The sequence below is a fragment of the Fukomys damarensis genome, unplaced genomic scaffold (genome assembly GCF_012274545.1).
Source record: "Fukomys damarensis isolate Sample0158 unplaced genomic scaffold, DMR_v1.0_HiC HiC_scaffold_9, whole genome shotgun sequence".
In the NCBI taxonomy this organism is placed as follows: domain Eukaryota; kingdom Metazoa; phylum Chordata; class Mammalia; order Rodentia; family Bathyergidae; genus Fukomys; species Fukomys damarensis.
Genome location: NW_022900921.1, coordinates 45,719,334 through 45,733,412, shown reverse-complemented (window position 1 = coordinate 45,733,412; position 14,079 = coordinate 45,719,334). Strand labels below are relative to the sequence as shown.

The window sequence follows — 14,079 nt, the reverse complement described above, 5'->3', positions numbered from 1 at the left end:
CTCCGGGTCTTGCAAGCCCAGCCGGCCTCTCGAGCCCCTTCTTGCCTTCACCTTCACCCCTTTCTCAGCTGGCCCTAGCCACGCCCCGGGGCTCCCCAGGTGTTCATCCGAGTGGTGGCTGCTGGTGCTGGGCGTAGTCTCTGTCCTTACCAAGGTAGGTGAGGTGGCTGTGGAGCGCCACACCTGAGCAGCAGCGCTTTCTCATTAGATTTACTGGCTGGCTTGATGTGAACTGTGCACATCCGCTTTTCCACCCAGTGTTTATATATTGCACGACACAGGTTCCGGTTCCGTTTCATTATGGCCTGTGCGTGCGTGCGTGTGTGTGTGTGTGTGTGTGTGTGTGTGTGTGTGTGGTCTGTGTGTCCCCTGATTCACTCCAGAAGAAATTATTTACAACATGGACTGGAAAGCTAAGTGTATCACAGGGAAAGTCAGCCATCCATGCATGCATCCATTACTCAAATACTCCTGGGAGGTCGGGTGCCTGTCTTGTGACAGACGCTCTGCAGTACAGTATTGAAATACACAGCTCCTGCTAGCGGAGATGCGGCAAACTTACTAGTAAGCTTGTGTCCTGGCCATCACCTTCAGGGGCCTGAGCCTCTTCACTCCTCACCTCCCCCCGCCTCGTGTTGTTCAGCAACCCCAAGGTATAAGCTCACCCAAGGTAGGACAGAACTGGAAGGGGCGTCCTGCAGCATTTCCTCTTCGGGCGAAGGGAGCTGGTTGGATGAGCTGTCAGCTGGCACCGTTTCCAGGTCCTCCGCTCCTCCTTTGTTTTTCCATTCCCTAGAATTAAGAGTCGGTAGGTAGGAGGGGCACAGAGAGGCTAGTTCCATTTCCTCCCTCCAGCAGGGTGTACAGCGGTCCATAAGGGCTCTCTGTTGGATTAATAGTTAAGATCATGAAGAAAGTGTTTTTCACCAAATTTCTGGCACACAGAATCAGGTGACACTGATTTTGTATTATGTGAATACACAGGATGGATGAGGAAACAAAAGCTTCACTTTGGGCCTAAGAAACGTTATTTACATGCATGCTCTTTCATTCAGTTCAGTCACATTTAGTCAATATAAGAAAAGCTGTATGTGTAGGTATCTCTTTCTTCCCCTTGGCCAGCTGTAGCAGGTAACCAAGCGAGGTAAGGACAAGAATGAAACATAAAGGGAAAACTAAGTCTTCTTAGGAGCTCAGGATACTTTCCAACAGAATCCTTTCTTAACCTCAGGATGGAAGACAGGAGAGAGATGTTTGGGCTTCCCTGTGTGCCAGGCTAACTTAGCCATAGTGTCACTCAGTGGGCATCATGGTTCACCGGGCAGGTGTTATTAGACCTCTTCTTTACAGATGACTGTGTCGGGCCATGGTGACCCTGAAACCTCCACCAAGAACACATTAAGTGGTGGAGCTGCTGTGGAGATGGTCTGTCTGACCCAAAGCCACCCAAGCACTTTCTCTGACTTGTTTGTAAAACATTTCCTCCCCTGGGGAGCACACCCAGTGCCTAGGTGCCCTCTCCTTGTTACTTTCCTGAGACTTTCTTCTCAGATGGTACCTTGGAGACTATCAACTGCAGGTTCTAGCATGGTAGCTGCCTTGTCTAAGTCCAGAAGGAAATTATTATCTTTAAGCAAGTGCTGTTTCACCAATCAATATGGGCTGTCCTGCCCTCCTTTTTTACTTCAGCATCTGGGTTTTTTGTTTATTTGACTTTTGTTTTTATGTGAGGAACTTGTGTTGATCACCTATGTTCAATCTTAAGGCTCAGTTACAAAGAAGCTAAAGATGAAATTGATCCTGGGTCAGGTAATCCAGGCATTTACACATGGTGCCTGTCACGGCACATTTCTTTTGGAGTCCCCATCCTGGCCTTATCCAGATAAAGACAGCCTACTCTGGAATACAATTCAATTTCTTATTTGCTGAGGAGATTAGAAACTGGCTTTATTTATGAAGTCGATTTATAATTTCAGGACCACCACTTTAAAATTTTCAAGCCATAGTTTCTAACACAAGTCATCCTTGTTTGTTTCCTCTTAGGATTTGTTTGGGGTCAGCATGGTCATCCCTTTATTGGGCCTTCATGCCAGGTCACTTGGAGCAAGTCCTACTGTGGCTGGCATCATAGGTGAGTGGGCAACTCTGATCAGTTGCAGAGCACTGAATTTTAAACACCCTCAAACAACTCAGCCTTTATTGCTAAATGATGTCCAAAGGCAAGTGGGAAACAAGATAAAATGAATTTCTAAAATCTTTCTAAATACTATCCTGGAGCAAATGTGATTTGTCTGCTCTGGACTGCCCTATTCAAAAAGGTTTTGGGCTTGAAAATGTGTTATCCGCACAACTGTTACAAGCACTGATGCCACCGACCGGGACTGACTGTTTCCCCAGGGGGCTGTCTCTGCATGCCGGAGGGCAGGGATGGCCTTTGCCTGTGGGAACAGGTTACCTGAGGGTGGACACTAGGAACTTAGACTGCAGAGCTCACACCTGCTGGGAAAGCTTGGGCTGAGCTGGCAAATCAGTCACCAGCTTCCCACACCACGAGCAGCACATCTTGAGAACTGTTGGTACCTCTGGGTTTCCAGCTGAAATTCATCAGTTTACAACCCAAGCAGGGGTTAGGGTTTAGGAGTATGCTAATTAGTGAGGAAACCCTCAGGACTAATGGTGCTTGATTATTCACAAGCTGGACAAGTAGATGTTCTGGAATGGTTTTGTGCATTGCCTTTGTGAAATCCAAGTCCATGCCAGGATTGATAATCCTCTGAGAAATGTATTTTGAATTATACTAGACTATGAGCAGCATGAAGATTTCTAGGAAAAGCAACAGGACATGTTATTACATGATAAGGAAGGTACCAGAATTCTGTAAAACTTTGTGCTTTCTTTATTAAATCACATAATTATATGTAGAGTGATCAAAAATAAAGTGAATGTTTAACACATTTATCCCATTATTCTTACCACTTTCTGTAGCAGTTCTGGAAGTCCTCTTTTGTGAATGCCTTTAGTTATGCTATCTTGACTGCCTTGATGACCTGAATGGATTAAAAAATATTTACCTTTCATGGTCACTTTGACTTTGGGAAAGAGCCAGAAGCTGCACAGTGCGTGATCTGCTGAACAAGGTAGATGATTTTGATCACACCTCAGAAAGAAGCGGAACTTCCAAAACTGCCTCAGAAAATGACTAGAACAATGAGACAAGGGTTCAGGAACTTGAGAGAAGTTCTCAATCAATGAGATAAGTGTGTTCAAAGAAGGGGAGGATTTTGAGGGACTGATCTGCTGAACCAGGTAGATGATTTTGATCACACCTCAGAAAGACATTCAAGAAGCGGAACTTCCAAAACTGCCTCAGAAAATGACTAGAACAATGAGATAAGGGTTCAAGAACTTGAGAGAAGTTCTCAATCAATGAGATAAGTGTGTTCAAAGAAGGGGAGGATTTTGAGGGGGATTTGTGGCAATATATTGTTTTGTTTTGGTTTTTTTGTTGTTGGTTTTGGTTTTTGTTTTGATTTTTTGAGACAGGGTATCATATGTAGTCCAGGATGGCCTTGAATTCACAGCAGTCCTCCTGCCTCAGCCTCCAGAGTGCTAGGATTATAGGTGTGCACCACCATATCTGGCTAGTGTTTTTTACTGTAAGGAAATTTTAAAAATTTAGACATTTACCATGTATTTTGACCATCCTTTGTAAAATGGTAAAATGTTAAGAGATGAGTCAGTATTAAAATTTTAAGACTCAGGCCGGGGATTTAGCTCAGTGGTTCTGCCACTTGCCTCTCAAGCACAAGGTCCCAAGTTTGATCCCTGGTACCAAAAAAAAAAAAAAAAAAAAACGATTTTAAGATTCAGTATAATTTTTCTAAGATTGAACTCCTGAGTTTGTGTGTTGGAGCTACACAGTTCTCACAGAACAGAAGGAGGACTTTGTTTCAGGACCCCTGAGCTTGACCCTCACCTTTACTCTCCCTTCTATTTATCCTCTGCTTCATTTTGAAGACTTTCTATTAAAAATTATATTACACTCTTCCAATCAGGAAAAAGTTGGGGGCAGTTTCCTTCTCCTTTTCTAAAACTCCTGTCCTTCCGCTTTTCTATTAATTGTTACCACTTTGATTCATTTTTATAACAAGTTCACCTGATTTTGCTGATGTTATTCTTTTTTTCTTTTGTTTCTGGCAGGCTCGTCCTATGGCATTTTGCAGCTCTTCTCCAGCACATTGGTGGTAAGTCGTCCTCCATCTGTCCAATTTCTGGAGATCATAGATCTACATCTCTGGGAACCATGCTTCCTGGCTGCTGTAGTGGAGGACCTGAGATTGACCAAAGATGATCAGAACCTGCAGTGCAGTTAGATCAGACAGGATCTTCTCATTGCCCATTCTTTCATTTGGTCCAAGAAAAGGCAGAAGGCTGAAGAGGTTAGATGCTGTCCGCTGGGAAACTGAAGGAGTTGGGGGAGAACCCATGTGTGTGGCTGGCTGTGTGTCTGCCATGGAGGACAGAGGTCAGAGCTGACCCTGCCACTCTGCTTTTGACTGTCCCCTGGGTAGAAGTGCAGAACCTTCCTAACCACCCTCTCCCCTCTTCCTCCTGCTGACTGCTGCCACCACTCTGGTCTGGAGATCTTAATGGCCAGCGGTCCAGACGCTTTTGTAGTTATCACTTTGGTCACGTGGATTGACCATTGGTGACTGGTCTGAGTTAAGCTGGCCTGGAGTGCTCACATTTAGTGAGATGTAAGTATTCTGCACCCATGTTTCCTGGGAGTGGCTTCACTGTAAAAAAAATTTTTTGTTAAGAAAATTAATTAGGATTTTACATTGAACTTCTAAATGAGTAAATAGCTACTTCCCCAATTTGTCTTTTCTTTTTCTACTTCTTTTTCTGCCCTTTTTGAGGCAGTCTCCCTAAGCACCTAATTTTTCCAGGCTGGCCTGGAACTTTCCATCCTCTTGCTTCATCACCCCACCTAGATTTATCCTTTTTTAAAAAGTATTTCCTGTATTAAATTTGCATAAAGATATAGTTTTATTCTCATTTAACTACAGCAACCCTGCAGTGTAGTTTGGCATCTCTATTCTTATAGTAGGAAATTAAGAATCACAAAATTTCAATAATTTGACTGGCTTCAGGGTCCAGACTCTGTCCTGTCTACATTTCTGCTATTTATCTGTTATTTAGTTACTTATTTTTGCTGAGAGCAACCTGCCATTACCTTAATGATCTGAGACAGTCGACAGAGCTAGCGTTACCAGGCTCTACAACATTTCATACCCTTGGGAGCAGAACTCGGGCTGGATCCCCTGAACCCTCTGCTGTGTTGGGAAAGTCACTCACGTATACTTGCTGTGTGCATGGACAACAGCATCCAGGCCAGGGTGCGTGTTAGTCATACAGGACTCCTCCCTGGCCTGCTGGACTCTGACCGCCTTGACATAAGGACCAGGCATCAGTGGTTGATATTTGTTACTAGCACTTATCAGAGCACCTGGCACAGGGTCAGCATTTTACAGTTGTGAATTTTTATTGCCAACCCTCGCCCTACATGCTTTTTCAGATTGATCCTTTGTCTTATTGTGCTTACAAAGCACATTATTTCATGGATCTTGATTTAGTTGGAATTTAATGAAAACCCTCCTTAGAAGTTCTTCAAATAGAGAGATAGCTAATTCCAACTTCCTATTTAACCAATACTTTTATATGTACATATTTTAATTATGACAATTTTTATAAAAATCTGTTTTGAGAAGAAATGTTTATGAAGAAAGGTTGTACCATGTATGTTTTTGATATAAGTATTTTCATAAAAATGGCTAATGTTTATTAAGTATGCACTGTATATCAGGCCCTGTTTGCTGCACTTTATTTAACTTTCCTAGTCATGAGCCTCAGGGAGGTGGGCTGATACTAATGACCTGCTTTATATTAAACTCTGGGTATTGATAGGGAAAAGAATCCAAGGCCAATAACATTGGTTCTTGCAGGTAGAGACACTGAAGTGAGGGAAGGTAATCTGTATAGTAGAGGTCCTGGTGTGCAAGGGGACAGCAAGAGTGGAGCTGACAGCCCAGCATGGGCCAGGGTGTTCCAGCCAATGATATTATCACCACTCAGAAGCACAGGAAATCAGCGACTCCTGACTTGAAAGTTGGGGAGATTTCCAAAGGCCACTGTTAGGATTGGTGACATTTGTGTAAGGATGACAGTATTTTGGAGGCTTTGGGCGTTTTCAAGAAAAAGGTTAATGACAGTTTATCGTAGATCTCCAGGGAGAGACAGACATGTCAGGACAAAGGGGGAGGAGCATGAGCAGCGCAGGTGGCTTCCAGTGAGGAAGAGAACCAGTGGGGTGGGAAAGGCCTAGAGCCAAGACAAGGTGTTTCGGCTGACCCTGAGAACAGGGAGGCATCTCAGGCATCTCCAAGCCTGGACTGACAATGCCTTGCTCTGGGGTGATGCGGCTGTTGGCACAGGGCACAACACAGACAGCACAGCACCTATGACCTTACCCTGCCTGCTCTCAGACTGTGCCCCGGGGCCCAAACAGTCCTTAGCTATATTTTGTTGTTGTTTATGTTTTGTTTTGTTGAAACAGGGTCTTGTTTCCTAATTCAGGCTGGCCTTGAACTCACTGTGATCCTCCTGCTTCAGCCTCTGAGTACTGGGATTTCAGGCATGTGCTACCACGCCTGGCCCTAGCAAGTAGTATTTAAGGCTTTTAAACATTTTCAAATCAAGGAACAATAGTGATGCTCTCTTAATTATACTGATTTGGAATATAGATCTTTTTAAAGAATAATTTATATGTATCAAATGCCTAAAACTAGGCCATTCATTTATCCTAACAACCCCAATACCAGAGCTTTATTCTAAGGATATTTCCAAGGATGTTTTCAAATAGTTTACTATGAAGGTGCTTATTGTAACATTATTTATGTCTTTGACAAATTAAAAAGAATCAAGTATCTAATAAAAAGATTTGTTACTAATAGTGTATAGCATGATTTAAAATTGTAGCAATGGCAAACTTTTAATGACATGTGGTGTTCAGATCATACTGTCAAGTAAGAAAGTGAGTTACAACATAGAATGCTATATGACCATTTTCTTTTTAAAAATTTTTAAAGTTAGTACAAAATGAATATATTCACCCTGGGGTATAGCCACATATACAGGCCTTAATCCTTTTTATTCCCCCATGACCATTTTCTTCAAACTACACCATATGTAAGTTTGGGATCATGAAATTTTTTAATAGTCTTCATTTCACTTTTCAATATTTTGTCAATTTCTAAATGATGAATGTGGTATCTGAGAAGTATAGTTGCACAGAAGAATGAAGGCAAAAATGAGCCTTTGTAGATGATATTGCACCCTCTCACCAGCTGATTCCCAGCCGCTGGATCATCAGACTTTTCTTGGACCAATAAAAGTGTGGTCATTCCCCACTCACCTTGTGGGAGGACAGAGTGAATAACTATCCGGTGAATGACATAGCAGAGCCGTGCCCCTGGGGACAGCAAGCCAGCCCCCACCAATCCCGGGTCTCTCTGCAGGGCTGTGCCAGGTAGTGGCTGTCATTGTAGTCCTGTGTCCCTCTCCTCAGGGCTGCTGGAGCGATGTGGTCGGAAGACGCTGCTCCTTGCTGCTGTGCATCCTGCTCAGTGCCCTGGGCTATCTCCTGCTTGGAGCCTCCACCAGTGTGTTCCTGTTTGCCCTGGCGCGAGTCCCTGTGGGTGAGTCCCAGCCAGGCCCTCTGTCTGTGCCCTTGAGTCCAGCCCTGCTGCTGCCGCTGGTCACCAAGGAGAGCCCCTGCAGAGAACACGGTCCTGTGAGCTGACAGCAAGAGCTGTATCTCCAGCAGCTGTAATGGCAGATGGCAGAGCACTGGGCCACTGCTCTGTCACCTTAGCCAAACCAAGCAGGTCTGAGTCCCCACAGACTGTCCCGTGGGCACTGTGCCTGCACCTGACCGGCTTCTTTCACCCCAGCTCTCTGGGCCCAGTGAGTAGAAATGCTTGCTGTCTTTGGGCAGCCCCACGGTTTCCATCCCCTCTGGGTGAAGTGAGCTTCTTGCTTTGTGCCTTGGCTGCTGACTTAAGTTGAGACTGGTCTGGGTGGTTTTCTGCTCCAGACTGCTCTTGACTATTGCTCCCTTTGGAATTGCTTTATTTTGGGCATTCCTTGAAACAGGTCACTGTTTGTAAAGTGGTGTCTGGTGACTGGGTGGTTATGGCAGAAGTGCTTTCTACCCTCCTGGCCTTTTCTGGCAGTCAGAGCCCTGGCATTTCCAGGTTTCTTTCTGCACCTTTCCCGATGGAGTGCAGCAGCCTTTGCGGCCCTGACCCCTAGATCTGCAGTGCTGGGGGTCAGCTAGCTGCTTGGCCTAGCTTAACACCTGGAAGGAACAAAGTACATCATTTAGCAAACAGCTGATGCTGTGCTCATTTGGAGTTGCTCCACCACCTCTATGAAGTGCATATGTACTCGGAGTATCATCTGAGTTCTCTCTCCAAAATACATACTGTACCTTTTTGTTGACTAACATCTTGGCTTGAGTGTGGACTGTAATCCTCATGAACCTACCACCGCACCCAAGTCCCATTCGGTAGCTGCTCCTTGGAAATCAGTGTTGGGTTTACTGTGTGCCCTCACTTTAGTTGGCAGTGTATCACACACCCTGCCATCCAGTGGTCTGCACTGCTCATCATTCCAAAGACGGATGAAAGAGCCTGGCTTGTTATTCAGTGGCTAGAGATTAATGGAGAGGATTACTGTGGTTTAGTTTAATGTAAAAGAGCTTGGTTGAAAAGATGATAGCTCTGTTTTATCAGCACTGTCATCTCATCCAACAGGGAGAGCTGTACATAGCATCCTTTCTCACCAGTGTGGCCTTCTCAGTGTTTGATGGCCATGGATGGAGGGACTCAAGGTGTCATCAGGCTTCTCGTGCCCGTGGTCAGTTGTGAATGCAGATCCTTGGGTCCTGACTGCAAATACGCCTGCATGTGATACCTCATTTTCCCCTTCTCACCCTCCCGAAGACAAGAGACCCCTTGCCTTTGTGGTCTGCACAATTCTCCCGGGAATTGTTAAGTCCACATGTCAGAACCCATCTGAGAATTCCTGCAAGATGTCTTGGGAGTCATCTTCTGTCCCAGTCCTTTGGCACATGTAAGGAAATTCATCTAGTGTTAGTTTCATTCCTACAGGGTCTTGTCAGTTTGCTTCTGAAAGGGCTGGCTGCCCGGCTCATGTGTGCCTTACAGTGAATCCTAGGCATCTTGGGAATCAACTCGGAATAAGGTGTGTGGACAGCACGGTGCTATGTGGAGTAAGTCCACTGTTGGAGGATCCACAGAGGGTACTGTGTCACGGTGCGGTTCACAGTGATCTGGGTCATTTGCAGCGCAATGCCCAAGTCCTTGCTGTGTGTCCATCAAGCCTGGGCAGCCTGCTCTCAGAGTCCCTCAGGAGCTCTACAGGAGTGTTGAGTGTGTAGGAGTCGGACACATCTGCAGACTTGGAGAAGATAAAGTCACCTCACAGCTCTCAGGCAGGTTGGACAGCAGATCCACCAGCCTCTTGCTGCAGAAGTAGAAAGCAGTTGGCATTTGGCTAGAAGAGACGCCATCCTCTTTCTGTTCACATCTGGCCCCCTTCCATGCTCTGTTCTTCTCTGTAGCATCTGTCACCTTCAGGTAGACTCTCTGTGGGTCCCCCAGAAGGAATAGCTGTCTGTGTTGGGATCAGTGTTGGACACAGCAGGTATGCAGTCACATTTTCTCAGGAGGTGAATAGAGACAGAGGTAACTCACAAGGAAGCCACCATGATAGCAGTCAGATAACCGAGAGGACTGGAAGAGCCAGATGTCCCCACAAGAAACACCCTCGCACACAGGCAAGGGATCGGGGGCTGTGTTGTGGATTGCTCAACTACCACAGCTGTGGCATTAGGCCAGGAATCTAGTTCTGGTGGGGTGGGACTTGGGCAGGCTTGGGGTTTCAAAACGATGGAGGTCTCCACCAGAGACCAGGTGTGGGATCACAGGGAACACCCCTCTGGCCTGGGAAATGTCACAGAGCATGTTCCGTGTCCCCTTGCAGGTATTTTCAAGCACACCCTCTCCATCTCTAGGGCTCTGCTGTCTGATCTGGTGGTGGAAAAGGAGCGGCCTATGGCGCTGGGCCGGTTCAACACAGCCACGAGCGCAGGCTTCATCCTGGGCCCCATGCTAGGCGGGTACCTGGCTGAGCTGGAGGGCGGCTTCCGCCTCACTGCACTCATCTGCTGCTCTGTCTTCGTGCTCAATGCTGGTGAGTGGCCTGAAGTCACAGGAGGTTGTGTGGTGGATGTTTCTAAAATCTACCCACTGTCGTCTCCTTATAATCCAGTGGTTTTTAGAATAGGCAGAGTCATTGATGAAAAACGAAGGTGACTTTAAAGAACCCATGCTCTTCTCCTTAGTGGCTGCACCTGGCCACTTTACCACCAGCAGTGTGCGTGGCCTCCCGCTCCTCCATGTCATTTATCTTTTTTGTTTTTTAATAACCCTCCCAATGAGAATGAAGTGGCATTTATTGTGGATTTGATTTGCTTCATTAATGATATTGAACATCTTTTCAAATATCCGTTGGCCATTCTTTGGTGAAATGCCTATTTTACTCCTTTGCTCATTTTTCAATCGTGTCTTGTATTTGCTGTTGAGTTGTAAGAGTATTTGTATATTTTGAATGCTAACTTTTATGAGATATGCAAATCACATACCCATCTACAGGTCACTTTTGCAAATTATTTCCCCTTTATTTATGCTCTTGCTGCCTGTGCTTTGGGGCTCAAGTTCAGGAAATCCAAATCCAAAGCCAATTTTAAGACTCTTCTTCCCACTTTTTTTTCTGGGCATTTTATGGTTTCAGTTCTTATGTGTTTCCTTTGTAAAATTCATTTTGAGTTTATTTTTATGTATGATATAAAATTGGGCCCACTTTCATTCTTTTATATAATATCATATTCTTTTAGTTTTCAATTAAATGAAAATTTGCTTTATTTTCTGAATGTATTAAAATTTTAGATCAAATTATGGATGAAAGAAAAGGATAGGTTGTACCATCCCCTGCCCTGCGTTAACTCCCGGGCTTCCTCGATGGACCTCTCGTGCCCACACAGCCTGCACCTTTGTGGGCAGCCACCCCCTTGCTTCCCCTTCCATGTGTATCAGCCATGCCGGCTTCCTGGTCAGCCTCCTACATGCCAGGCTGATTCCCATCCAAAGGCGTTGTCTTGGCTGCTTCCTCTACTGCCATATGCTTTCCGCTTGTCTTTCCAGGCTTTCTCTTCTTCCCATCATTCACACTTCAGATATTTGCTGCCTTAAGCCTTGCCTGATCAGTCTTAACAGTACTTCTACTATATTGTTTGTTGCCCTGACACACACACACACACACACACACATACTGTAATAGGCACACTCCAGAGGGCCAGCATTTTGTCAGATCTACTCATTGCTTCTAACCCACCCCAGAACAGAATAAATATTCAATGATATGTGATAAATCAAAGACTCCTTCCTGGGCTGTGGGATCCTTGGAGTTTGAGCCAGGTGCCTAACAGATTTTTCAGCTTTGCTCAAGAACTGGGGCATAGACAGCCCCCATACTGTCCACAGGATCAGATCTCCCTAGTGCAGCTTTTGAATTCTCACATTCAGGGAATGGTATTGACCAATGAATTCCATGATGAGTCAGGATATCAGAGTTGGGTAATGAAGTTCAAGAATGTTGTCTGTTTTTGTAGGATTAGTTGGTAATTTTCTATAGGATCTTAACCTGTAACCTCAGCCAGGAGGGCAGGCCTGATGGATTGGCATAAATCTAGGTAAAATGACTTGAAGCATGTGATCAGCTAGTGCAGCCTGAACCTGCCCATATAAAGGAAGGTACCTGAATGTGAAATCATTCCAAGTGCAAAGTCGGTGTATGTATCAGCTAGGGTTCCCTAGAGGAGCAGATTTAATCTAAAGAATATGTAGTATATATAAAGGATCTATAAGGTAGGTTTACATGGCTGTCTGCAGAATCGTGTAGGAGAATGTAAAAGGGCTAACTATGCACTGGAGACCTGGAGGGGCCAGTCAAAAGTTGAAGGCCCGGAACTCACCACAGAGTCCCATGCGAGACAAAGAGTCTGTGCTGGAAGCCTAGAGACAGATATCCGAAGGCTATGGTGATGTCTGGAGCTCCTCCAAAACAGCAGCAGAAATCAGACTTCCCTTTTCTTTCCCATTTTATTCCATCCAGACTGCAGGCCTTTTGGTCGGTTCCATCCATGCTCAGGTTGGGTCTTTTCCTTTTCAGTGAGTCTATCATCCATACCCAGAGCTGTAATAAATTAATCTACTGGGAGTTTCTTATTCAAATTGATACCACTATGAGCTGCCAGAGCAGGTAAGCAAAAGTGATCCTGGAGCTCTCCTTTGAATTTCCCAGAGAGAGTGCAGTTTAATGTTCTGCCCTAACTTAATCCAAGATGGTTTAAGAATACTCTCTGCTGCAGGTGTTTTCACCTACAAGAGCATAAAGTTATAGGAATTTTTTTCCCACTTAAGAAAACTGGGGCCTGGTGGGCCTGGGCTGACACTGGGCATACAGAGGAGCTGGAAAAGGATCAGGTCAGGCAGCAGGTGAGTCCCGCCTTGTGTAGTGTACACTGTACTGTGCTTTCCTCATTCAGCCTCACCATCTTTTCCTCCCTGATGATTGCACCCTTTCTCCTCTGCCCTTTCACTCCATCAGCTGCTCCTGTCCTGGCTCTGATCTGCTCTGTGCCTTGAGAAAGTCTTTTCCTGTCTTCCTTCCATGACTTCTGTCTGGATAGAAACTGAGACCCTGGGCTGTTGTCAACTCAGGTTCAAGACTCCCCACTTCCCTGCTGCTTGCTGGTATGTGCCTCGGTTAAGCTCCCTCTGTCTCCCATGTTATCATCTGTAATATGGGATGGCAAAGCTCACAGCCTTGTCCTGGGGACTAGAAGAGGTTCTGCAGGGAAGCAGTTCCTCCTCATACCTTGCATGTGGTGAGCACATAGTAGATGTCAGCAGTGGTCATCATTATTGTTAGAATTATTTAAATTCCATCCTTACTGTTAGTCCCTTGGTGATAGTTCTTTCAAGTTTTTTATTAACATTCTCTGAAGTGTCCAAGGGCCCCTTTAAAGATATAAATAGATGAAAAGTCCCCATCCATGTGCTCATGTAGTTGGTTTTCTGTTGTAAACATGTCCTGTCTGAAGCACTTACTCTGTATTTTTTTTAAAAAGCCACACACACAGGCAACATGAAATGGCCCTGAGTTCAGCCACTGGTCCATACTGAGCTTTTGAGTCTGAAAGAGTGAGAAACCAGGAGGGAGGTGTTGGAAAGATGTCATAGAATTGCAAGGAGGAGTTCAGATTTAAGAAAGTTTTAGAGCATGCATTGGCAAGAAGTTTTTCTACTTTGATGGCACAGAATAAATAAAACAGCAGAGGCAGGAGCACGCCAGTTATGAGAATAGGAGGAAGACTGAACGGTAGGCAGAGCAGCTGCTCTAAAGCTGTGTCATGGTTTATGATGATGGCACCCCTGAGGTTTTACATGTATGACTTGATAAACATACAGTAGCCCTGCTAGAAGAGGATCCAGTAGACGCGTCCTGAGAGTCATTACTGTCGAGCTGTCTCTGCTGCCTGCCAAGCCAAGGTCTGTTGTTGCCAAAGCCCACAGCTCTTGTTTCTCCCCCAGCTTGGCCTCCCGTTGGACCCCGTTGGCCTACTTACTTTGTCTGAGCCTCCTTAGGTTAAGTTCCTTAAGGACAAGATGTTGGTGTTGGCCGCCTTGTCTTTCCTGTCATTGGATTCCTAGTATTAAGCACAGTGCTATAAGTTTAAATATAAGATGTTAAATATGAAGTGATGGGATCTAGAATACCACCATGGCTTTGAGCTGGGAACAAAGTGATCCTTTTGTATATAGTTTTGGTATTTTTGTTTTTGTTTTCTTTTAAACGGAAGAAGACATGTGC

General features: G+C 45.1%; 2 protein-coding genes across 5 annotated transcripts in view; one reads left to right on the top strand and one right to left on the bottom strand.

The window, feature by feature from the left end:
• Positions 1–756, bottom strand: part of Tmem182 (transmembrane protein 182) — a 52,153-nt gene extending 51,397 nt beyond the window's left edge. The window contains exon 1 of the mRNA XM_033761729.1: positions 666–756. Within this exon, the coding sequence (XP_033617620.1) occupies positions 666–704 (39 nt within the window). The 5' untranslated portion in view covers positions 705–756. The remainder of the gene's footprint in view (positions 1–665) is intronic.
• On the top strand, positions 49–13,917 carry Mfsd9 (major facilitator superfamily domain containing 9). 4 transcript variants are annotated; one of them, XM_010631709.2, is made up of 6 exons: positions 84–154; positions 2,044–2,131; positions 4,201–4,244; positions 7,628–7,757; positions 10,129–10,338; positions 12,814–13,917. In XM_010631709.2, the coding sequence occupies exons 2-6, from the start codon at positions 2,062–2,064 to the stop codon at positions 12,849–12,851; spliced, it is 492 nt and encodes a 163-aa protein (XP_010630011.1). In that variant the 5' UTR covers positions 84–154; positions 2,044–2,061; the 3' UTR covers positions 12,852–13,917. The 4 variants fall into 4 exon arrangements, with proteins under 4 accessions (XP_019064203.1, XP_010630011.1, XP_019064202.1 ...); XM_019208657.2 differs by having other exon boundaries at positions 12,627–13,917; XM_019208658.2 differs by lacking the exon at positions 12,814–13,917 and having other exon boundaries at positions 49–154; positions 10,129–10,593.
• The last annotated feature ends 162 nt before the right edge of the window (positions 13,918–14,079 follow it).